Below are 25809 nucleotides of genomic sequence, written 5' to 3' on the forward strand. Positions count from 1 at the left end.
CAATCCAAATCCAATCCAAATCCAATCCAAATCCAATCCAAATCCAATCCAAATCCAATCCAAATCCAATCCAAATCCAATCCAAATCCAATCCAAATCCAATCCAAATCCAATCCAAATCCAATCCAAATCCAATCCAAATCCAATCCAAATCCAATCCAAATCCAATCCAAATCCAATCCAAATCCAATCCAAATCCAATCCAAATCCAATCCAAATCCAATCCAAATCCAATCCAAATCCAATCCAAATCCAATCCAAATCCAATCCAAATCCAATCCAAATCCAATCCAAATCCAATCCAAATCCAATCCAAATCCAATCCAAATCCAATCCAAATCCAATCCAAATCCAATCCAAATCCAATCCAAATCCAATCCAAATCCAATCCAAATCCAATCCAAATCCAATCCAAATCCAATCCAAATCCAATCCAAATCCAATCCAAATCCAATCCAAATCCAATCCAAATCCAATCCAAATCTATTCCAAGTCCAATTCAATTCGATTTTTTGTTGTTTCCTAATTAGAGGAATAAAATATGTACCCTCATGCATTTCTTTGAATTCCAAATTGCAGGGGAATTTAAGAATTGCGCTCAGTTTTGAATAACAGCCCAAAAACATTCTTCTCTTCCCCAATCTATTTGCGGCCACAGTGAGGAATGAAGTACCGGAAAATATGAAATGGTGAATAGCTTACATCCCATCGCTCTGTTCGAGAAAGCTGATGTTTTTCACTTGATAGGGCACACATCAACGTCGACTAAGAACGTGAAGCTTGTGCATCACTGCTGCTGGAAAGAAATTGTATATGATTTAGCTCGTCGCTCTTTCTGGAACGTCTCTTATAGCAGGTAAGACGAAACCTAACCCTAGAGAAAGCTGAACATCGTCGTCATGCTTCGATAGCATCATCATCGACGTTCGACTTAATTCAATGGGATGGGTTTGAAGCCTGCCGGTTTTCCACTAAAGATGGTAATAAATTGAGCAGGATGAAGTTATCTCGGCTGTAGCCTGCCTGGGCGAGGTGTTGAGTTGCTTGCTCCATTATGTTGCCTCGAAGGCGGAATCGAAAGCAGGGAATGTGATATGTTCGACGAAAGCCGGCATATATGAAACCCAAGACACGGGTACGTCAAGAGTTGGAAAACATGTTTTATTCTAAAAAGGGGATATGCATTCTTACATAAGTTTTCTTGTTTGATTGCATGATAGGAGTCGTCACTCACCATCATCGATGGAAATTCGGATCCTTAACCTGGGTTTTGCGATTATTTCAATATCCTTAAACTCGATTTACGTCTTATCACAGTCTTTTGTGTTCTACATATTGTTACGGCTTAATAAACATAGGCTCATTAAATAATGATCTGCGGCACACACTTACATGGCTAATGGGCTACCCCTAGTAGCGGTTTAGGTTTTATCATTGCTCTTGCGATCAAAGAAACTGCTTCAAAACCACGATAAAACCTCGAATGTTACTCGGAAGTAGCCGTAGAGGCGAAGGCGGAGACTCACGTTCGGACTTCTTTCAGCTCGCTAACTTCCTCAGGTACCAGTCGGTTAGAGTCTGCAGCGGTTGGTTCAGCACTGGGAACACTGGACGGAACTTCGACGGGCACCGACATGTTGACGATGAAGACCGCCGGCTCCAGAGGAGACTTTTTCTCGTGGATCGACTCCAGGCTGGGCTCGAAGGCCGGGTTGTCCAGAGGAATCTTTTTGAAAGCACTGGGACAGTTTTTGGGGCGAATGTCTGGGTTGTTGACGTAACGGCGGGCCTTACCGGGTAGCATTCGACTCAGTCGGTACACTGCCGGATGGAGGAGCTTGTGGTCGTAGGCGTCGTCCCGGTGCCGGGTTAGGTAGCTGACCAGGGTACCGATGATGACAGTCAGGAAGGTGCCGATCAAGCTGTAGTACATGTACGAGATGGAGTACAGGGTTTCCGGGAATTGAGGAGTACGCGCGATATGCTCTTCCAGAGGTCCGTCTAAGTAGGAGAAGTTCGATTCAACCTCAAGGGGCGTGTTGGCGAGAAGCCACGATTTGGATGGTTTGACGATGCCAGCCGAGAAGGTTTCGTTTGTGCAGCCCTGTGGACAACAAAGATGGGTTAGAGAAGTTGTGGAAAACGCTTCGAAGTAACTACTTAGACTTACCTCAACGGAGGTGGGCAGCAGTACGGTCTCCTTATCGACGGTAAGGCTTCCAAACGTAATCCAAAGTGTAACGATATGGGACACTATCATTCCGGAGGCAGCTCCCTTCCAGTTGGCAACCGGGACAAGCATGGCTAACAGAAATACTCCCAGCAGTGGTCCAGATGTAGCCGAGGTCATCAACATACTGCTCTCGATCACTCCGGACAGAAGACCCACAGCGAACCCGACGCCCATGACCATAACTCCGTACACGGATCCGATGAATTTGATGATCGTCAACTGCTGTTTGTCGCTGATTCCCTTGAAGCGTGGCAGCGGCGACAGGAAATCCTCCCAAGTAACGGTCGCCAGCGAGTTCAGGTTGGACACGTTCAAGCTCAAAGCGCCGTTGAACAGCGATGCCATAAACAGTCCCAGCACTCCGGGTAGATAGCTGAACTTGTCCTCTACGAAGAACGGTAGAATTTCGTCCATCTTGTTGATGTAGCCTCCGGCCATCGGGTCACACTGAGCGTACACCGCGTACACTCCCATGCCGACGATCCAGGCCAACGAGAACAGCGTGATCACCACCGGAATGTTACTCATCAGGGTTCGGCGGACCTCTTTGAAAGTGCTCATGCTTAGATAGCGCTGGACGAAGTTCTGCTGACAGCCAAAGATGCTCAACGACATGAAGAGCTGTCCCAGCCAAGCCGAAGTGGTGTCCACACGGATCGTGAAGTCTCCGGTGAAGTTGAAGAAGTTCAAGCGGCCTAGCGAGGGTGAGAGATTGGATTAACACATTTAAAGACAGTTGAGAAATTCAGACTCACCATTTTCAGCCGGGACCGTGAAAATCTTATCGAAACCTCCAACGTTGATCATGGACTGGATGATTATGGCTATCGAGATCAGGATCATGGTAACTCCCTGGATAACGTCAGCCATGATGGCGGCCTTCAGCCCTCCCAGCAGGTTGAAGATGATACTGATAGCGGAGATCCCAAGCAGCGAAGCCCAGTAGGGAATTCCGATGACCGTATTCAGTGCCACCGTTGGAGTGTATACCGTTACGCCGAGATTCAGTAGGGATCGGATCACGTAGGTTCCCGACGCTAGACAGCGAACCAGGCGGCTGTTGAATCTGTTCAAATGATAGTGATCGTTACAAGTCTCCATGTTTCGATAGAGTTACCGAAAAAACCTCACCTCAAATCCAGATACTGGTAAACGGACGTAACACCCAAGTTAAAGTACACCGGGATGAACACGAAGCACACGATCGGATAGGCCGTCACCATCCCGTACAGGGTTTCCCACATGGCCGACCCCCGGTAGAACAGTTCACTCGGGTAGCCCAGGAACGATCGGACGCCGAGCGTTCCGCGCGCGATCGACAGCATCATGGCGCCCATCGAGATCGTGCCCAGGCCGAAAACATAGTCCGCCTTGGTTTTTTCCTTCTTGCCGAAAAATCGTCCCCACAGGGGCACCAGCGTCGAGAAGATAATGAACACTACGAACACGCCGTAGTCCCACAGCAGATCCATAAAGGTACGTGCCATCTGAAAGGAAAAGAAGAAATGGAAGATGAGTGGTTAGTCATTGATTTGATTGTGGAATTCACTAATTAGGTATAGGAACATGTTAAGATGGTAGCTGATTTGAATACATATTCTATAGCTAAGTGGCGTCGGCGAGCCTCCTCAAAATATCAAGACTCTGACCACAGAGAAGAATTGCATTTGTTCAGAATTTTTCCACAATACATTCTTTGAATATCGCACGACTGTTGCAATCAAAGGCAAATAATGGCATTTTGTCAAAAATATTTGAAGCTTGAGAAGATTCTTGTGATAATCATGAGAGGATTCTAACGCGAATCCTGAGAGGATTCTGACGATAACCCTGACAAGATTTTGACGAGAAAAGTGATAGTAGTTTGGCAACAAAGGAAGAGAATCCTGAAATGATTCTAACGAGAATCCTGAAATGATTCTAACGAGAATCCTGAGGATTCTGACGAGAATCCTGCAAGGATTCTGACGAGAATCCTGCAAGGATTCTGACGAGAATCCTGCAAGGATTCTGACGAGAATCCTGCAAGGATTCTGACGAGAATCCTGCAAGGATTCTGACGAGAATCCTGCAAGGATTCTGACGAGAATCCTGCAAGGATTCTGACGAGAATCCTGCAAGGATTCTGACGAGAATCCTGCAAGGATTCTGACGAGAATCCTGCAAGGATTCTGACGAGAATCCTGCAAGGATTCTGACGAGAATCCTGCAAGGATTCTGACGAGAATCCTGCAAGGATTCTGACGAGAATCCTGCAAGGATTCTGACGAGAATCCTGCAAGGATTCTGACGAGAATCCTGCAAGGATTCTGACGAGAATCCTGCAAGGATTCTGACGAGAATCCTGCAAGGATTCTGACGAGAATCCTGCAAGGATTCTGACGAGAATCCTGCAAGGATTCTGACGAGAATTCTGCAAGGATTCTGACGAGAATCCTGCAAGGATTCTGACGAGAATCCTGCAAGGATTCTGACGAGAATTCTGCAAGGATTCTGACGAGAATCCTGCAAGGATTCTGACGAGAATCCTGCAAGGATTCTGACGAGAATCCTGCAAGGATTCTGACGAGAATCCTGCAAGGATTCTGACGAGAATCCTGCAAGGATTCTGACGAGAATCCTGCAAGGATTCTACGAGAATCCTGCAAGGATTCTACGAGAATCCTGCAAGGATTCTGACGAGAATCCTGCAAGGATTCTGACGAGAATCCTGCAAGGATTCTGACGAGAATCCTGCAAGGATTCTGACGAGAATCCTGCAAGGATTCTGACGAGAATCCTGCAAGGATTCTGACGAGAATCCTGCAAGGATTCTGACGAGAATCCTGCAAGGATTCTGACGAGAATCCTGCAAGGATTCTGACGAGAATCCTGCAAGGATTCTGACGAGAATCCTGCAAGGATTCTGACGAGAATCCTGCAAGGATTCTGACGAGAATCCTGCAAGGATTCTGACGAGAATCCTGCAAGGATTCTGACGAGAATCCTGCAAGGATTCTGACGAGAATCCTGCAAGGATTCTGACGAGAATCCTGCAAGGATTCTGACGAGAATCCTGCAAGGATTCTGACGAGAATCCTGCAAGGATTCTGACGAGAATCCTGCAAGGATTCTGACGAGAATCCTGCAAGGATTCTGACGAGAATCCTGCAAGGATTCTGACGAGAATCCTGCAAGGATTCTGACGAGAATCCTGAAAGGATTCTGACGAGAATCCTGAAAGGATTCTGACGAGAATCCTGAAAGGATTCTGACGAGAATCCTGAAGGGATTCTGACGAGAATCCTGAAAGGATTCTGACGAGAATCCTGAAAGGATTCTGACGAGAATCCTGAAAGGATTCTGACGAGAATCCTGAAAGGATTCTGACGAGAATCCTGAGAGGATTCTGACGAGAATCCTGAGAGGATTCTGACGAGAATCCTGAAAGGATTCTGACGAGAATCCTGAAAGGATTCTGACGAGAATCCTGAAAGGATTCTGACGAGAATCCTGGAAGGATTCTGACGAGAATCCTGGAAGGATTCTGACGAGAATCCTGGAAGGATTCCGACGAGAATCCTGAATGGATTCTGACGAGAATCCTGTAAGAATTCTGACGAGAATCCTGCAAGGATACTGACGAGAATCCTGAAGGGATTCTGACGAGAATCCTGAAGGGATTCTGACGAGAATCCTGTAAGGATTCTGACGAGAATCCTGAAAGGAATCTGACGAGAATCTTGAAAGGATTCTGACGAGAATCCTGAAAGGATTCTGACGTGAACCCTGAAAGGATTCTGACGAGAACCCTGAAAGGATTCTGACGAGAACCCTGAAAGGATTCTGACGAGAATCCTGAAAGGATTCTGACGAGAATCCTGAAAGGATTCTGACGAGAATCCTGAAAGGATTCTGACGAGAATCCTGAAAGGATTCTGACGAGAATCCTGAAAGGATTCTGACGAGAATCCTGAAAGGATTCTGACGAGAATCCTGAAAGGATTCTGACGAGAATCCTGAAAGGATTCTGACGAGAATCCTGAAAGGATTCTGACGAGAATCCTGAAAGGATTCTGACGAGAATCCTGAAAGGATTCTGACGAGAATCCTGAAAGGATTCTGACGAGAATCCTGAAAGGATTCTGACGAGAATCCTGAAAGGATTCTGACGAGAATCCTGAAAGGATTCTGACGAGAATCCTGAAAGGATTCTGACGAGAATCCTGAAAGGATTCTGACGAGAATCCTGAAAGGATTCTGACGAGAATCCTGAAAGGATTCTGACGAGAATCCTGAAAGGATTCTGACGAGAATCCTGAAAGGATTCTGACGAGAATCCTGAAAGGATTCTGACGAGAATCCTGGAAGGATTCTGACGAGAATCCTGAAAGGATTCTGACGAGAATCCTGAAAGGATTCTGACGAGAATCCTGAAAGGATTCTGACGAGAATCCTGAAAGGATTCTGACGAGAATCCTGAAAGGATTCTGACGAGAATCCTGAAAGGATTCTGACGAGAATCCTGATGGATTCTGGCGAGAATCCTGATGGATTCTGACGAGAATCCTGAAAGGATTCTGACGAGAATCCTGAAAGGATTCTGACGAGAATCCTGAAAGGATTCTGACGAGAATCCTGAAAGGATTCTGACGAGAATCCTGAAAGGATTCTGACGAGAATCCTGAAAGGATTCTGACGAGAATCCTGAAAGGATTCTGACGAGAATCCTGAAAGGATTCTGACGAGAATCCTGAAAGGATTCTGACGAGAATCCTGAAAGGATTCTGACGAGAATCCTGAAAGGATTCTGACGAGAATCCTGAAAGGATTCTGACGAGAATCCTGAAAGGATTCTGACGAGAATCCTGAAAGGATTCTGACGAGAATCCTGGAAGGATTCTGACGAGAATCCTGGAAGGATTCTGACGAGAATCCTGGAAGGATTCTGACGAGAATCCTGGAAGGATTCTGACGAGAATCCTGAATGGATTCTGACGAGAATCCTGTAAGAATTCTGACGAGAATCCTGAAAGGATACTGACGAGAATCCTGAAGGGATTCTGACGAGAATCCTGAAGGGATTCTGACGAGAATCCTGAAGGGATTCTGACGAGAATCCTGAAGGGATTCTGACGAGAATCCTGAAGGGATTCTGACGAAAATCCTGAAGGGATTCTGACGAGAATCCTGAAGGGATTCTGACGAGAATCCTGAAGGGATTCTGACGAGAATCCTGAAGGGATTCTGACGAAAATCCTGAGAGGATTTTGACGAGAATCCTGAAGGATTCTAACGAGAATCCTGAAGGATTCTAACGAGAATCCTGAAGGGATTCCGTTGAGAATCCTGAAGCGATTCTGACGAAAACCCTGAAGGGATTTTGACGAAAATCCTGAAGGAATTCTGACGAGAATCCTGAAGGGGTTCTGACGAAAATCCTGAAGGGATTCTGACGAGAATCCTGAAGGGATTCTGACGAGAATCCTGAAGGGATTCTGACGAGAATCCTGAAGGGATTCTGACGAGAATCCTGAAGGGATTCTGACGAGAATCCTGAAGGGATTCTGACGAGAATCCTGAAGGGATTCTGACGAGAATCCTGAAGGGATTCTGACGAGAATCCTGAAGGGATTCTGACGAGAATCCTGAAGGGATTCTGACGAGAAACCTGAAGGGATTCTGACGAGAATCCTGAAGGGATTCTGACGAGAATCCTGAAGGGATTCTGACGAGAATCCTGAAGGGATTCTGACGAGAATCCTGAAGGGATTCTGACGAGAATCCTGAAGGGATTCTGACGAGAATCCTGAAGGGATTCTGACGAGAATCCTGAAGCGATTCTGACGAGAATCCTGAAAGGATTCTGACGAGAATTCTGAAGGGATTCGACGAGAATCCTGAAGAGATTCAGACGAGAATCCTGAAGGGATTCTGACGAGATTCCTGAAGGGATTCAGATGAGAATCCTGAAGGGATTCTGACGAGAATCCTGAAGGGATTCTGACGAGAATCCTGAAGGGATTCTGACGAGAATCCTGAAAGGATTCTGACGAGAATCCTGAAGGGATTCTGACGAGAATCCTGAAGGGATTATGACGAGAATCCTGAAGGGATTCTGACGAGAATCCTGAAGGGATTCTGACGAGAATCCTGAAGGGATTCTGACGAGAATCCTGAAGGAATTCTGACGAGAATCCTGAAGGGATTCTGACGAGAATCCTGAAGGGATTCTGACGAGAATCCTGAAGGGATTCTGACGAGAATCCTGAAGGGATTCTGACGAGAATCCTGAAGGGATTCTGACGAGAATCCTGAAGGGATTCTGACGAGAATCCTGAAGGGATTCTGACGAGAATCCTGAAGGGATTCTGACGAGAATCCTGAAGGGATTATGATGAGACTCCTGAAAGGATTCTGACGAGAATCCTGTAAGGATTCTGTCGGGAATCCTGTAAGGATTCTGTCGACAATCCTGTAAGGATTCTGAAGGCATTCTGACGAGAATCCTGAAGGGATTCTGACGAGAATCCTGCAGGGATTCTGACGAGAATCCTGAAGGGATTCTGACGAGAATCCTGAAGGGATTCTGACAAGAATCCTGAAGGGATTCTGACGAGAATCCTGAAGGGATTCTGGCGAGAATCCTGAAGGGATTCTGACGAGAATCCTGAAGGGATTCTGACGAGAATCCTGAAGGGATTTTGACGAGAATCCTGAAGGGATTCTGACGAGAATCCTGAAGGGATTCTGACGAGAATCCTGAAGGGATTCTGAAGAGAATTCTGAAGGGATTCTGACGAGAATCCTGAAGGGATTCTGACGAGAATCCTGAAGGGATTCTGACGAGAATCCTGAAGGGATTCTGACGAGAATCCTGAAGGGATTCTGACGAGAATCCTGAAGGGATTCTGACGAGAATCCTGAAGGGATTCTGACGAGAATCCTGAAGGGATTATGAAGAGACTCCTGTAAGGATTCTGACGAGAATCCTGTAAGGATTCTGTCGAGAATCCTGTAAGGATTCTGTCGAGAATCCTGTAAGGATTCTGTCGAGAATCCTGTAAGGATTCTGTCGAGAATCCTGTAAGGATTCTGTCGAGAATCCTGTAAGGATTCTGTCGAGAATCCTGTAAGGATTCTGTCGAGAATCCTGTAAGGATTCTGTCGAGAATCCTGTAAGGATTCTGTCGAGAATCCTGTAAGGATTCTGTCGAGAATCCTGTAAGGATTCTGTCGAGAATCCTGTAAGGATTCTGTCGAGAATCCTGTAAGGATTCTGTCGAGAATCCTGTAAGGATTCTGTTGAGAATCCTGTAAGGATTCTGTCGAGAATCCTGTAAGGATTCTGTCGAGAATCCTGTAAGGATTCTGTCGAGAATCCTGTAAGGATTCTGTCGAGAATCCTGTAAGGATTCTGTCGAGAATCCTGTAAGGATTCTGTCGAGAATCCTGTAAGGATTCTGTCGAGAATCCTGTAAGGATTCTGTCGAGAATCCTGTAAGGATTCTGTCGAGAATCCTGTAAGGATTCTGTCGAGAATCCTGTAAGGATTCTGTCGAGAATCCTGTAAGGATTCTGTCGAGAATCCTGTAAGGATTCTGTCGAGAATCCTGTAAGGATTCTGTCGAGAATCCTGTAAGGATTCTGTCGAGAATCCTGTAAGGATTCTGTCGAGAATCCTGTAAGGATTCTGTCGAGAATCCTGTAAGAATTCTGTCGAGAATCCTGTAAGGATTCTGTCGAGAATCCTGTGAGGATTCTGTCGAGAATCCTGTAAGGATTCTGACGAGAATCCTGTAAGGATTCTGACGAGAATCCTGTAAGGATTCTGACGAGAATCCTGTAAGGATTCTGACGAGAATCCTGTAAGGGGCTGTCCATAAACCACGTGGTCATTTTTTTGGGACTTTTCAATCCCCCCCCCCCCCCCCCGCGTGGTCATTAGTCCATACAAAAAATTTTATTTGTCCATACAAAATGTGGCCGAAACCCCCCCCCCTCCCCCTTATGACCACGTGGTTTATGGACAGCCCCTAAGGATTCTGACGAGAATCCTGTAAGGTTTCTGACGAGAATCCTGTAAGGATTCTGACGAGAATCCTGTAAGGATTCTGATGAGATTCTCCTCCAATGAAGCAGCTTCACACTGACAACCTCGTCATGGTGCTAGCTCTCACTGATGCTTGTTAAGTGAAAGACACGCAAGGGGAATAACACTTAACTATATTCACACCCCACAGTTATTACATATATCAATCATGTTAAACAATGCTAAAATATCAACTTTTGATTCTTGTTAAGTGGAATCTTTTCTAAAAGTTCCCCAATCAAAGCAAGCGCGATCGGTTATACTGCGAATCGACCAAACGCGGAGAAAACCGGTTAGGTTTGGTGCTTCGCTAACGTTTCCGAACCCCTAGCGGCAAACCCAGTAAACATGTGCCCAAAAAAGAAGCGCGAAAACAACGACAGCCAAACGGTTCATTCGGTAGACGAAAAGTGAGTCACGCAGACGCGCGGTGCCTGCCGCGTCTACCTATTTCGCTGACGTTGCTGCGCAACGCGGACGGCTGGGGAAACCTGTTTAACCGGCGTGCTCTTATCAACAAAATACGGCCCGGCATTGGTGGCGCTTCCACAGCAATAAAGCCATCAACCAGTCAGTGGGGTAGCTATTTGAACGAATAGAATAGAATAGATGGTTGCACGAGTGAGTGATATGGATATCAGACGTAGTTCACTCGGCGGCGCGGCGGTAGGCGTTGATTGATTCTGATTGACGAACATAAGGCATGGAAACAGATCGCACGTGGTGGCGTGGCGACAGATGGTGGGATTACGTCTGCGCTACTGATCTACGCGCTGCGCTGGCTGCTACCGTTCGATTATTTTATAGATATTCATTTATGAGCAAACCAGTTAGTATGGTAATGGAGTTGATCCCACGTCACAAGAGCTATTGAACTCTTGACTCCGGCTGTCGTCGGTATAGAACTCAGAACAAAGCTTGGAAGGTGCGATGATCTAAGATCATTATCTCCCGGAGATGCCAGCGATAACCGAAGAGTCACATTTGCAGGGCTCGTTACTCACTCATCTTCCGTCCTATCTCGCTAGTGGCGACACACGGGTGTAATCATTGCATAATAATTACACAGTCATTATCACGGGCTTCTAATTGTTTGTTTTTGAAACGAATGATTACACATTTCTGCAACTGCAAACGCTGCTGTTGGAAGGAACCGCGCAGCAGTATGAATGTCTAATCAACGCACTCTCGCCAGTGTGCAGTGTGCGGAGCGGACCATTATCAAGAGACGGAAGGAGCCGGACCTGGACCGATCGCCGGAGTATTGGCGGTTGTGCACACGGTAGTAGTGCCCGGCCGATAATGGTGATGAACTTGGGACGACTGTTTAGAAGAAAAAAAAACAACTTTATCGGCTGAAGTGTGTGGATGTGGAAGGGCGGTACACAGCTGCCTATTAGGAGAAACTTTGTTCAGAACAAAGAAAGCGACGCTACGCGGTCCGGTGGCGTCAAACGTGACTGTATGTACTGACATCAGTTAGGTAAGCTTGAAAGGGCAATCGAACGGGACAGTTCAAGAGGGCCTTTGGAAGCATGCCTACACGATGGCAACGCTGCCGATGAAGCGTTGTTGTTTTCATAGTGGATGTGGTGACAGATTAGTAGCCATTTCATGTTTACGTTTTTTGCTCTATGAATTTATCTGATTAGAGCTTGTTTTGTTGTACTAATGAAGTGGGATGTTTTCCCCATTGATTTGTACTGTTTTGTTTCGGATGGACGCGGAGATAGAGAGCACTGATACGGGATTGGCATGTGTTGTGTTAGTCCATGGTATTCGAGATCGAGCTATAGGATTGTTTAGAGTTGTTCTGGTCTCCTTTACGACACATCCCAGCTGGGACATAGCCTGTTTCTCAACTTCAAATCTTTTACCGAAACCTGCGAGCTTTGATATCAATGATAATGTTGCATATTGTAAATCGTGTGACAGGCAAGAAGAAATTCTATTCCCAAGGATTTCAGGGAAATGCAATCGCATACGCAACTCTACAAAACTAATACTCATTCCTGACATCAACTCTGTTCCTGGCACATCTGTAGAGCTGAAGAGGCTCTAGCGTGTGCAGCTTTTTCTTCTTTTTTTCTCATTCACTCTCGTTAATAATCTCATAAAAGAGAAAGTGGTAGAGCACTGGTCCCCTCTTTTATCTCGCTCTTTCTAGTGTTTATCAAAGAAAATAAACGAGAAAAAAGAAAAAGGTTGTCGAATTAGTATGCTTCCCCATCCCTTATGGTGAAAATATCTTTCCTCGGCCTAGTCCTTGGTTCATTCCAAGATTTTGTGACTTCAAGTTGAAAACGGTATAACTAGACCTCGAACGGCTTGGATTGCGCTCGACCGCAAGGCAAGAAGAAAGAAAGTAGGCGAATAGGTAAAACACGATAAATCCAGTAAAAGCTGCTGCGGCTAGAACGAAACGGAAATATCCGGATCACAAACATGAAATTCACCCAAGCCCAAAAGCATAGAACTGTTGACGATGGAGAGAAAGCTGCTCAACTATTGCTGAAGTTTTGTATTTAGTAATTATGACGGATAGCTCGACGTTGGTATATGAACTGAAAGGGCATGTCTGCGTGGCTGATGGTCAACTTTATGATTAGCCGAAATACCGGTTCTAACAATTTGAACACAAAACCCGGATACATGGATATTGGCTAACGGCAACTCATAATGGACCCCCGATTGGACTGGAAAAGGAACAAGAGCCACATATCAATATCCTCGTGCTCATCATTCTATCAAGGACAGGGTAGAAAAGTGACAGCAGCGCAGAAGCAACCAGTTCGACATAGTAGAATTAGAATAGAATACATTTAGGCGCTTTACCAAGTGTAAGTGCCAATTGGAATCGCTCACGGAAAATCGTGATAGACCCGTCCCTACTGCGTGTCTCCATATCACGATGATGATTGAAAAGATGGAACAGTTAGCTGATCACTGATCAGTTACGTGAAGCATTGTCATCACAAGGGATATATGTACCAGCACTGTATATCGCTAATTCCTGATTCTGGTTTTGTATCTGCAAATGTTCGAGACTGGAAGGCAGTTTTTAAAAATATGCACTCAAATGGGCTTACCTCTCATCAACGTTCTGTCTGATACATGGTTATTAGCATGGTTCAAAAAATCGTTTTTGCTCCACACCGCTTATTTGATTCGTAACCAGATAATAAGCCTTCTCCCAAAAAATAAGCTGATTTGGTTGAAAATTGAGAGTACACATGCACAAGCCCTTCGAAGTTTGTATGGGAATTACTTTGGAAAATGGAAGTTTTTTATTCAATTGGCCGTAGCATTTCCCCAAGTGGCCTAGAGTGTTTGTTGACCCTTGGTACTTCTAGGCTACTCTATCAGCTACAACTTTGCCGAAGACCACATTCAAATCGGATGCCTCATTAATTTGTTATCGACCAGACGAACAATCAGCATATCTCCCGTGGAATCAATTGGTAAACATTCAAACATTTCCATCAATACAATTCAGCTCTACCACAACTCAAACACCCGATTTGGAGAGTGGAAAAGTGTAGTACTACCTTCACTTCTATCAGAAGCGCAGTAGGCAGGGGAAACCATCCGGGACGTTGTGCCCCAACCCGTCGAAAGTCTTGTTGAAGACCTGTGGGTGTGAATAATAATTAGTGACATTCCCCTTGTGTGTCCGTCCCCCAATAAGCATCGGTGACAGCAAGCATCATGACGACACAGTCAGTGTATTGCTGCCTCATTGAGGAGTGGAGCATTGGCAGAGTAAGTCGCCTGCCTTGCGAGGTCCCGTATCATGCCAAGTGATTCTACCTACCCTCAAATTAACTGCAAGAAATAATTATGCACTCCTGGCAGGATCGCCAATGTGATGCAACTTACTGGAACAATCTGTTCCCCACCCATCTTAGCAAACTACAGCAGAATCACTTGGCATGATACGGGACCTCGCAATGCAGGCGACTTGCTCCACCAAAGTTCCACTCCTCAAAGAGACAGCAATACACTGACTGTGTCGTCATGATGCTTGCTATCACCGATGCTTACTGGGGGACAGACACACAAGGGGAATGTCACTAATCATTATTCACACCCCACAAAACCATCTTCCACAACAGCAAATGTCGAAACAATTCAGGATTAATCACCTCCTATCAAATCTCCCAACTCATAAGGCCGATCCAAGGGGAATGACGTATCCTTTTCTAACTGGAAAGTTCGCATTTATCCTTTCCTAACCGCTGCTAACTGAGTAGCAGTTAGACGCGGTTAACGACGGTTAGCAACGGATAAATGCGGATTTTTCCGGTTAACAAGGGAAGTGTCATTCCCCCTGGACCGATCCTATCCTGAACCCAGCCATAGCAAACCCCAAAGGATTGGAATACCTTGGAACGTTACGTTACGTTGAATCTGTCTATCTACGTACAACATAACCTTAACCCGAGCAGAGGAGAATATCAAATTAATAACTACGAAAAAACGTAAACTGTTTTTATATCTTGGTTTGTTATCTTTATCTTATCAAAGTGTTACTTCTCCATAACATCTTTTGTTGGACAATCTTATTTTGTTATGAGCACGGTATTGGTTTATATTCATTGAATAATATTTAAATGATATGTTTTGTTGTAAAACAAATTTAGTTATTGTTGCAAATGGCAACACTCGGAAAGGGGGAGTTCTTCCGTAATTATAAAGCTCAGCCCAATTGCGCTCAGGAATGTGGAGATTTATAATTTTCCTGCAATTAGTTCATTGGATGATATAAATTAGTTAACAATTCCATTTTGTGTGTTGATATATAGCTATTAGTTTAGTTCACATTCTGTTTATGCTTTGTGGATATTATCTTGACCTACATCCACATCCACTGCTGAATGCATGCTAGATGTAAGTTTTTATAATAATTTTATGATTCAAGGAACTATAGATATAAGTGTCTATGATATATATGTTGCATGGTTCTAGATATAAGTTCATAAGACATTTTATGAGTATGTCCAGTGAGTGTCTATAGATGTAAGTTTACGAATCATATTGATCTTAAGTTTTAACCTTTTTCAATATATGTACTCACGTTTAGTTCCCCTTGTAATGTTATTTGTATCTGATAGCGGCCGTCAAATAGTTCATGTAAGCTGTAATTAATATCGATTAGCGTTGATATAAATGTTGGAATCGGCCGTGAATCTTACCACATGAGAAAACTTGTTTACATAGGTATAGCTTAACTAATTTATCGAATTCACGTTGTTTGTTGATATAGAACCTAAGTATACATAACAAATATTAAGGAACAGTGTCGTCGGAAGCATAATCTGCATACTCACTAGCATATTAATAGTATTAAGGTTGAAAACTAGCTCAATTTGTGTTCCACTGATAATTAAGAATGCACCACGTTTTACATTTGCCTTTGTTCTCTCTCTATTACTCACCGATCATCGAGGATAACATACCGGTCGAATGACAGTCAACCCATTGTCATCATTGTTAGAGGGTACTGCTGGAAGAGACGCGCGCCGTACGTATATAGTAGGCAACAGTCCCCACAGGTATGTTAACCTGCTGGTTGACTTACTACTAGTCGCGTCTTACGTCCAGCACGGCCAGTTTAGTAACCGGCCTTTCATAAATTGCATTTGGAGTTTTCACCGTTGCAGATCTTATTCGTCCATCCTTACCGATGTTGACCTTGATGACCCTTCCTCTTGGCCAAGAATTTCTTGGCAGATTGGGGTCCACGATGATGACAACGTCGTCAACAGCAATGGGCTTAACGTCTGCAAACCATTTCGTTCGCCGTGTTATTTCCGGCAGATAATCGGATAGCCATCGCTTCCAAAATTGGGCTGCTAAGGCATGAGACATCCTCCAGTTCTGCTTCAACAGCGCCCCGTCGTCGTCTAAGGGAACCAAGGGTTTCGAGCCATTTGATGATCCCAATAAAAAATGGTTCGGCGTTAGAGCAGGAGATGCGTCGTCGTCAATGGGAACATGGGTTAGCGGGCGTGAATTCAACGTATTCTCCACCTCCGTGAGCATATTCCGTAAGACCTCTTCGGTTGGCGTTCTAGTCGGGCAAATAGCCATCAAGTTTCTTTTCAGGCTTCGAATGAGGCGTTCCCAGCCGCCGCCCATATGAGGTGTCAAAGGGGGATTAAATGTCCAGCTGATTTCCGCACTGACGATTTCTTTCGAAATTGATTCTGTATCAACCGTGTGTTGCAACTTTTCGAGTAAGCGGCTTGGCCCAACAAAGTTTGTTCCTCGATCGCTTCTAATTGTTCTTGGAACACCTCGTCGAGACCTGTCGAGACATGAAGTTTCTTAGTGCGATGATACAGGAATCGGTGCTTAAGGAATTTGCCAACTCCACGTGCACTGCTCGAGTTGTAAGGCAAATACAGTCGGACCTCCATGAGTCGATGTTCCTTGACTCGATATCGATTCATGGAGGTAATTTTTTCCATACTGAAAAATAATTTCTTGGCTACTGTGATGGTCCCCCCAAAAAACTTCCCAAAGGATTTTTGTTCTACTACTCGATATTTCCTTGAGTCGATGGTCCCTTCAATATCGACTCATGGAGGTTTTACTGTAACTAACATTCCCCATCTTTTCTCTCGCCTTCTTCCAATTGCGACTTCCATGGGTCCGAAGAAGTCAACACCCACATGGGTAAAGGGTGGTGCAAACGTTGCTAGTCTTTCGGGTGGTAGATCAGCCATCATAGGGGGCTGTGGAACTGATCTTTCGTTCTTGCATTTTTGGCAGTTATTTCGTACTGTTCTGTAACGGCTACGGAGGTGGGAAATGACGAACTTTTGACGGATTTCGTTTATTATGGCTTCGTGGTTCTGGTGATTGAACTTTTTGTGATAGTGGGTGATTAACAAGGTGGTCACGGGGTGATGGCTTGGTAAGATCACTGGTTTTTTCGTTTCGTCGGTTATATACTGACAAGCTGTTAGACGACTCCGCATGCGCATCACTCCGCGATCGTCCATCCATGGTGACAATTTGAACAGACGACTGGTTTTTGGCAGTGGATTCGACTGGCTTTCGCTGCAAGCCTTATTCAAAAGCAGTACTTCATCAGCATAATCATCCCGCTGAGCTTGACGGAATAGAAGTCCTTCGGCATGATACAGCTCTTGCATAGTCAGTGGCCCTGTTGTTGTTGTCTGCTTCTTTGCTTTGAGGCGGCAGTTTGTGGTGAAACGGTGAACGAAGGCGATCACGTTGTGAAGCCTTCTCCAGCTCGAGAAGGTCGTCACATCGATCAAAGGATCAAGGTGTGTATGATGGGCGAGAAAACAATGTCGTAGCTCATTGTCCGTTGGAGGGCATTTGACTATAGGGGATGGCCATTCAGATTCACATCGATATAGGAAACTGGGACCAACGAACCACCTTGATTCTGGTGAGAGATCTGGTTGCGACTGCCATTTAGTTCCATCGTCCGCTACGTTTTGTTTTGATGGTACCCAGTACCAGTCCTTAATGCCCGACGTATCGAGGATTTCGCTAACTCGAAAAGCCACAAACGCGCTGTATCGTCGATGGTCTGAGCTAATCCAGCTTAGGACGTCGCGGGAGTCCGTCCAGTAGTACCGCTGGTTGATTTGATAGGAGAGAGTATCTGCGACGGTTTGAGCTAACCTAGCTCCAATTAAGGCTGACTGGAGTTCTAAACGAGGTATTGAGTGGTATTTCAGCGGGGCTACTATTGTTTTTGCTGCTGCTAACGTACATACAACTGTACCGTTGAATGAGAAGCGAAGAAATGTTGTCGCTGCCATGCCAGTTTCGCTAGCATCTACGAAGGTATGTAGTTGTACCACACAAGAGTCAGGAGTCTCCACCGACCGAAACCAGCGTGGGATTTTGACACTCTCCACTTGTGGCAGCACTTGTAACCATTTGCGCCATTTTTCGAACAGTGTATCCTCAATCTTCTCATCCCATTGAGTACCACATCGCCATACTTCTTGCAAGAGTACCTTCAGATACATAAGGAAGTGCGCTATAAGACCCAGAGGGTCGAAAATAGACATAAGGATTTGAAGCATCTGACGTTTGGTTGGCCGTAAGTTTCCCGTCAGAAGATCTGGTTCGTAGCGATCCCATCGGATTTTGTAGACGAAGGTATCGGAAGCGGTACACCACCACATCCCCAATACTTTTTCGGTGGCCATGGGGCTTGTGGATAAATCCATACTTTTTTCCTCGGTGATGTCTTCATGAAGCGCCCGAAGAACTTGCGGCGAATTACTCACCCAGTTGCGTATTTCGAATCCACCAGAGGAGTGTATTTGACGTATCTCTCTTGCAAGTCGGGTGGCGTGTTCCGGTGTGTCTGTGCTAAACATCGCGTCATCGACGTAGTGTTTGTTCACGATGATGTCCACTGCCTCTGGGAATGCAGAAACAAATCGTTCAGCGTTGACGTTTTTTATGTATTGTGCGCATGCTGGTGAACAGTTAGCCCCAAACGTCATGACATTCATTACGTAGACCTGCGGTTCGTTGTTTTCGCCTTTCCAGAAGAACCTTTGGCACTGTTGATCCTCTTCGTTGATGAGAACCTGATGATACATTTCTCTGATGTCGCCGGTGACGCCCACAGCATGCTCACGAAATTTGAGTAAGATAGCAAATAACGAACATAGTTGGTCCGGACCCGTGATAAGAGCTGAGTAAGTACCAGACACGCAAATAGTGGTTGCTTAACTCCTGGTTCGTAAGTTTGCGAATGTAGTCCTTTGCCTGATATTCCGACATTTTGTTTTGAAGTGTGGTTGCTAGCTCGAAATCGTTCTGCATTCGTTTTTCGAGACTAAAGTATCGACGTAGTGTCATCTCCTTATTGTCTGGTAAGCGAGTTCCGTCGTGCCGCCACAGTAGTCCAGTTTCGTACTGCTTCCCGTTGAACAGGTAAACAGGGTGGATATCGTTGAATCATCTGCTCCATGTCGAATGACTGATACGGCAGCATAAGCTCCTCGACTGTACGAACTCCACTCAACTGGAATTTCTGCGCATTGGTGTGTGTTCCAGTGATATGTAAATCCACTACGCGTGAATTCTTTTCGCAACGCTCAGTACCACCCGTCCATCGTAGCCCAAGAGGTGTTACGGGGCCGGAAAGACCGAGCTTATCGGCTAGTTCCTGATCTAACAACGTCATCGCAGATCCTTCATCCAAGAAGGCATAAGTTTGGACGGATGCACTCTTCCCATGCAGGATTACGGGCAAGTATCGAAACAGAACTGCATTATTGGCTGATTCGTGTGTATTGCATCCTTGCATAGAGTTGGAATCTTGCGGAGTCCTTGTTGTTTTCGTCGCTGGTGGGGTGGTAGGAATGCTCTGCTGCGATTTTTTGGCGTTATGTAGAAGCTCATGATGATAGTATGTGCATCCATTTATGCCGCACGGTTTCGGTTCACATCTACCTTCATGTTGTTGCAGACAAGTACGCCACAGACCGAGATCTCTCACTGCAGCCCACTTTGAGTCACGCGATAGCTCCAGAAACTTTTTGCAGTTGACGGTGGATTTGCAGCCTTTCTTGCATACCAGACACAGTATATCATCGGTTGATGAACACCCTGAAGATGCTTCGTTGGTCATCGTTTGAGTATGAAGAAACATGCTCGTCCTTTTGGAGGAACGAAGATCACCTTTTGGCTCTGGAATCATAGGCGGAACTGCAAGAGTGCTGGCTGCTTCAGCAAGTGCGTATAGCCAATTACCAAAGGTCGCCATGTTGACCCTCGGCACTGTCTGGCGATAGCGGGCCCAGTCGAGTCTTATTGTCGGTGGTAGCTTATTGATCAGTTGGTGAAGAAGCGACACATTATACATGTAGTCGTCCAAGCCGCATGCATCGACAGTTGCGCAGAAATTCTGAACATTTACAGCCAAGTCAAGTTTATCATCCTTCACCGGTGGGATTGCGTTAATCTTGACAATCAACGAATGCACAATTGCTTCGGGTTGGCCGAATAGCAATCTAAGTGTATCCATTACTCCTGGTACATTAGAAGGGTGCATCAACCGGCTTTTCACCGCTTCATAGGCTTTTCCTTTTAGACTTTTCTGAAGTCGTATCACGTTCTCCTCGTTTGAATAGCCGCACATTGTGGTAGAGCTATTGAACATCGAAAGGAAAATAGGCCATTCCTCTGGGCTTCCCGCGAACGTTGGGAGATCCTTGGGTACTACCTGCCTTGCTGCTAGATGACTTCTCGTGAGCGAGCAGGGATCCTCTCCCACTGAGGTCTGGCATGTCAAATGCTGATGACGTGACGGAACAGAGGGCTCGCAAAATGCGTCGTAGTGGTGATGATCCAATGCATTATGGCGGCGATCGATTGATCTGTCGAAAGGTGGAGCCCGTTCATTGCAACTTCTTCCAGATGGAACGGTCGACGCGTGCCGCAAGCTGCCGGCCACGGATTCGGAAACTATGACTGGAGGACTTCGATCGCCGTACAGAGGCGTGCTATTCGGAATATGCCGATGCTGGATGTGATTCAGAGAGAGATGACTCGACTCCGGTTCATGAACAGGAATACTGATGGTGGAATGTCCTTTGGGGTTGAAGGATTGCGTAGCGCCTTCTTAATTGCATTCGTCCTGTAGAGCGTCGTTAACGTTGTTGACCCACCTTCCTACTCGGCTCCCGGCGTCGCTGCAGGTCGTTTCCGTTCTGATAGACATCTGTTCTAGCAACCTGTACTTCTGCTTCAAGTAGTCTCGGAACTTGACAGCCTCCGCTTCCTCAAACGCGCGTTCTTCTTCCAATTTCATCAACTGTAGCTTGAGCAATGACTGGGATGACTTTGATGATCGTGATCTGCTACCGGAGTGGCTGGACCGAGCATCGGTTGCGGGCTGGATTACTACGAGAGGGATGTTCGGCGTCTTCACTTGCTGGGATTGCGGATCCGTTGCTGGAGTGATTTCTGCTGGCGTTGTTGACGTGAGGTTGAACTTGTTGATCGGGTTTCCTTGGCGGAGTGGCATTTCAGGCAAACCCAACTATGTTCTTTAACTTCCTCAGTGACACCCACACATGTAAAGTGTGACCACTTGTCACACTCATCACACTGCACCATAGCTTCTGTATCACACATTCCGCAAGCTTCACATTTATCACCACTTTGAGTTTCCTGCTGACCCGTTGTGACCACCAAAACCACACTATCATTATTGTTCATATTCTTCTTTTCATCACCTTTTGGCTTCGCACCTTTTCTACCGACATTGTCGGAATTACCACGGCCTGACATTACTATCAACGTATGCTTAAACGAAAATTATAACTTGTTGCAAATGGCAACACTCGGAAAGGGGGAGTTCTTCCGTAATTATAAAGCTCAGCCCAATTGCGCTCAGGAATGTGGAGATTTATAATTTTCCTGCAATTAGTTCATTGGATGATATAAATTAGTTAACAATTCCAATTTGTGTGTTGATATATAGCTATTAGTTTAGTTCACATTCTGTTTATGATTTGTGGATATTATCTTGACCTACATCCACATCCACTGCTGAATGCATGCTAGATGTAAGTTTTTATAATAATTTTATGATTCAAGGAACTATAGATATAAGTGTCTATGATATATATGTTGCATGGTTCTAGATATAAGTTCATAAGACATTTTATGAGTATGTCCAGTGAGTGTCTATAGATGTAAGTTTACGAATCATATTGATCTTAAGTTTTAACCTTTTTCAATATATGTACTCACGTTTAGTTCCCCTTGTAATGTTATTTGTATCTGATAGCGGCCGTCAAATAGTTCATGTAAGCTGTAATTAATATCGATTAGCGTTGATATAAATGTTGGAATCGGCCGTGAATCTTACCACATGAGAAAACTTGTTTACATAGGTATAGCTTAACTAATTTATCGAATTCACGTTGTTTGTTGATATAGAACCTAAGTATACATAACAAATATTAAGGAACAGTGTCGTCGGAAGCATAATCTGCATACTCACTAGCATATTAATAGTATTAAGGTTGAAAACTAGCTCAATTTGTGTTCCACTGATAATTAAGAATGCACCACGTTTTACATTTGCCTTTGTTCTCTCTCTATTACTCACCGATCATCGAGGACAACATACCGGTCGAATGACAGTCAACCCATTGTCATCATTGTTAGAGGGTACTGCTGGAAGAGACGCGCGCCGTACGTATATAGTAGGCAACAGTTATTATTGAACTATAGAGTGAGCATAAATATTTAATTATCAATACCACAACGATAACAAGTTTTGAAATCAAAACTACATCATTAGATTTACCTTGTTTTCAGCATTTCGTGATGGGGAGCTTATGCATAATTTCTCATCTGTTCACCTTCCTCTTCTCTCTGGCCGTACAACCTAATTGGTAGCATATCAGCTTCTCAGCTTAATGTTTTATAGAGTCAACATTGATCAGCGGAGATGAGCGACCCGTATCCAAAACAACATGATTTCACGATTCCTACAACGCCAACGAGCCATTTTACAAGATGTTTTCAGATCAGTGGTAAAATTCCAGAAGGAACTTATTGAAAGGTTTCTTAGAAAAATACCATAAATTTCTGGGGAAATTCAAAAAAATGGGTCGATTATAGGGAGAGGGGGGTACTCTGTCTGCCTCATGGCATTTACCATAATTAATATTAAACATGAGGTGCATTATTATAGTTCAGGCATATTAAAGAAATTTTGTTTAACTTAATTACACAAGTTTACAAAATAAAACGAAAGTCGTGAACTTCTGTTAACGACCAAAATTTTTGAAGCACAATTTAGTGCTGATTTCGAAACCGACCTTCAAAAAATTTTAAGTAGAACAGTTTTTGAGTTTTAGCTCAATATCGAGTTTTGTAACTTTTCAAAATATGTAATTTACTAAAATTTAAATAAATTGCGTTTTGTTCAACCAATTTTAAATCTTTTTCCATAAATTAAAAGCTGAATACAATACCATTCGATCATCTGAATACAGGTTTTGCGTCAGATTGATGAAATTCAAGATATTGGCGAGTTTTGGGGACGATCTTCTTAAATTTTAGCAAAATTCACAAAATTTTTTGAAGAAATGTATTTTTTTCAATAAGAAAAAACTAACTTAAAAATTCTTTCTCGACGTTTATTTGACATATCATGTGTAGGCGAGTTACAGTAAAAATTTCAGCTCAATCGGAGCATTGATTACGGAGAATGAGATGTTTGAAGTGAGCGACTTTGCTTAAAAATAGAACAAAAATCGATTTAAAATCATCAACCTTGTATGGAAAGTCGAAAAAATTTCCGCTCCACTGTAATTTTTTTCCTTCGCGTTTTCGAACTCAGGGCATGATTCTACACCAAAAATGATCATCAGCTTACCGAGTTCAAAAATGCTGTAAACTAGTGTTATCATTATTGTAATCATAACTCATTTTGTTATTAAATTATTATCAATAACTTCGATACATCAAAATTTGTTATTGATTTTTTTTATATTCATTATTATTAAGTTGTTATTGAAACCAACAAAACATGTTATCAAATTGGTCTTCCAGAAACATTTTTTTGTTATGATTTTTGTTATTTTGCCGCTTATAACAGACAAGTTTATAACATAATATATTATGCTAATAACATGAAAATAACTGATTCCATTGTTCAGTCATTTTGCCAAAATAACGCATTTTATTATGGAATTGTTATTTCCTTCTGCTCGGGAACAATCAGGAGCTGATCGGTAAGATCAGTGGTGCTCAAACTGCGGCCCGCGGGCCGCTTGCGGCCCTCGAAGCTTTTGAATGCGGCCCACACAGTTCATTGAAAAAAAGTAACTGATAGGTAAAAATGTTGATAAATATTGTAGCAATGCTCAATGTTATGAAAATATTTACTTTAATTTATGATAATTTTAATTTTAAATGACAATATGAAAAGTTTACAATATTTTTAATGATTCATGAAAAAGTTTTGAAACTTTAATTTATACGAGTTTGTACTAGTCTTTACGGTGGGAAATTTAGTATATTTCTTATCATTATTTTGAAACATTTAGTCTTATCAAAATAAGAACGTAAGAACATAAGAAGTATAAACAAACTCCAAATTCCAGTTCTTTCAAAAATGTACTCCACAAAACCTTAAGTAATGGCACAAATCCTTGCAATTAGTGGGATGTAATAAGTTTGAACAAACACTTTGATCAATTTTGTTTGTAACATAAAATTAGCACCAAAATGTGCTGTGATGTGATGTTACATTTTGAAAAGGTTTGACAGTGAAGTAGCAAACGATTCGCTGCTTCAAATGAATCAAATCATACTTCTTTTAAATTCACAAATGAATTGAATGCTCAATGTTCAACACGCTTGCAATGGTTAAACTGAGATCTTTGTGGCATAACTATTGAAGTGCAAGAAAAACTTGCTGGGACAAAAGTTAGTAATCGAATGTTATTTTTCATACAAAGTGCACTACTTTGCAACCTTGTATCTCAGCGTAAAGTGGTGTAAAAGTTACAGAAGGTGGTTCAAAGACAAATTTTTGATTTTCGTATACCAAAAATGCATTTGATTTCATTATTTTTACTCTGCGGCCCGCGGCTCTGATGCAAAGTCTCAAATTGGCCCGTGGTATGCTTTAACCTGAGCACCACTGGGTAAGATGAACCATCTATTACGATCGAGTCACCGTTCTTGTTCTACGGGACTTCAATGAGGTTCATGAAGTTTGGAGTGGGCTGTAGACAACGATCTGCTTGTGCTGAGCGGTGGGTCTCCAAAACATTACCATAATACAACGCAACGGGTTCCCTTACATCTATTGATGTCTCTTTTGCTTCCAATTCACTGGCATCTAAACTGTTGTGGTACTGTGAAGATGACCTACATACATGGGAGTGATCATTTTCGCATTTACATAACAACCCAGAATCCAAACACCAAACTTGTTATAAGCAAATGCTGGCTTTACAAAGATGCTGACTGGGAAAAATTTAGATAGAGTAGATAATATCTCAGAAAGTTCCAGCCGATATTAGTCATATCACTAGGAACATATTTGGAGCAGCATTGAAATCGATACACAGAAAAAAAGGCGTACAGGGTAAGAAAAGCCAGATTTGGTGGAATCAAAACGTTGCAGGAGTGGGAAAGCGTAGAAAAGCTCTGAGAAGACTACGTAAAATGCGCGACGATGATCCAGCAAAAGAAGAAGCGAAACTACAATTCTACACTGGAAAATGTGTAGCTAGAAGAGAAGTAGAAGTAGCCAATGCGAAGTCCTGGGATAACTTCAAGGAGATACTTTCAAGCACCTCTTCAACATCCGAGCTGTGGCAAAATTTTAATCGCTGAAACAATTGAAAAAAGGTCGGCCTAGTCATCGATCAAAAGCTCTGCACCTGCACCAATACAGCAAAAATTTCAGACAAATTCGCTGAATTGTTCGCCGCAAACTTTGCAACAGCCCAGAAGAATT

The 25809-nt window shown here is 43.8% G+C and overlaps 1 protein-coding gene across 6 annotated transcripts in view; it reads right to left on the reverse strand.

The window, feature by feature from the left end:
• Positions 1 to 1116: 1116 nt before the first annotated feature.
• The window catches only part of LOC115259537 (sodium-coupled monocarboxylate transporter 1), a 105607-nt gene continuing 80914 nt past the window's right edge, over positions 1117 to 25809 (reverse strand). For 5 of the 6 annotated variants that reach the window (XM_029860200.2, XM_062846493.1, XM_029860199.2 and 2 more), the window contains exons 2-5: positions 3365 to 3720; positions 2989 to 3299; positions 2171 to 2928; positions 1117 to 2104 (exon numbers count right to left, since the gene is read on the reverse strand). In XM_029860200.2, coding sequence (XP_029716060.1) covers positions 1523 to 2104; positions 2171 to 2928; positions 2989 to 3299; positions 3365 to 3720 — 2007 coding nt within the window. In that variant the 3' untranslated portion in view covers positions 1117 to 1522. Of the gene's footprint in view, positions 2105 to 2170; positions 2929 to 2988; positions 3300 to 3364; positions 3721 to 15381; positions 15402 to 25809 lie in introns of those variants that run through there. The other variant, XM_062846492.1, reaches the window with a different exon arrangement.

The sequence above is a fragment of the Aedes albopictus genome, chromosome 1 (genome assembly GCF_035046485.1).
Source record: "Aedes albopictus strain Foshan chromosome 1, AalbF5, whole genome shotgun sequence".
Taxonomy (NCBI): Eukaryota; Metazoa; Arthropoda; class Insecta; order Diptera; family Culicidae; genus Aedes; species Aedes albopictus.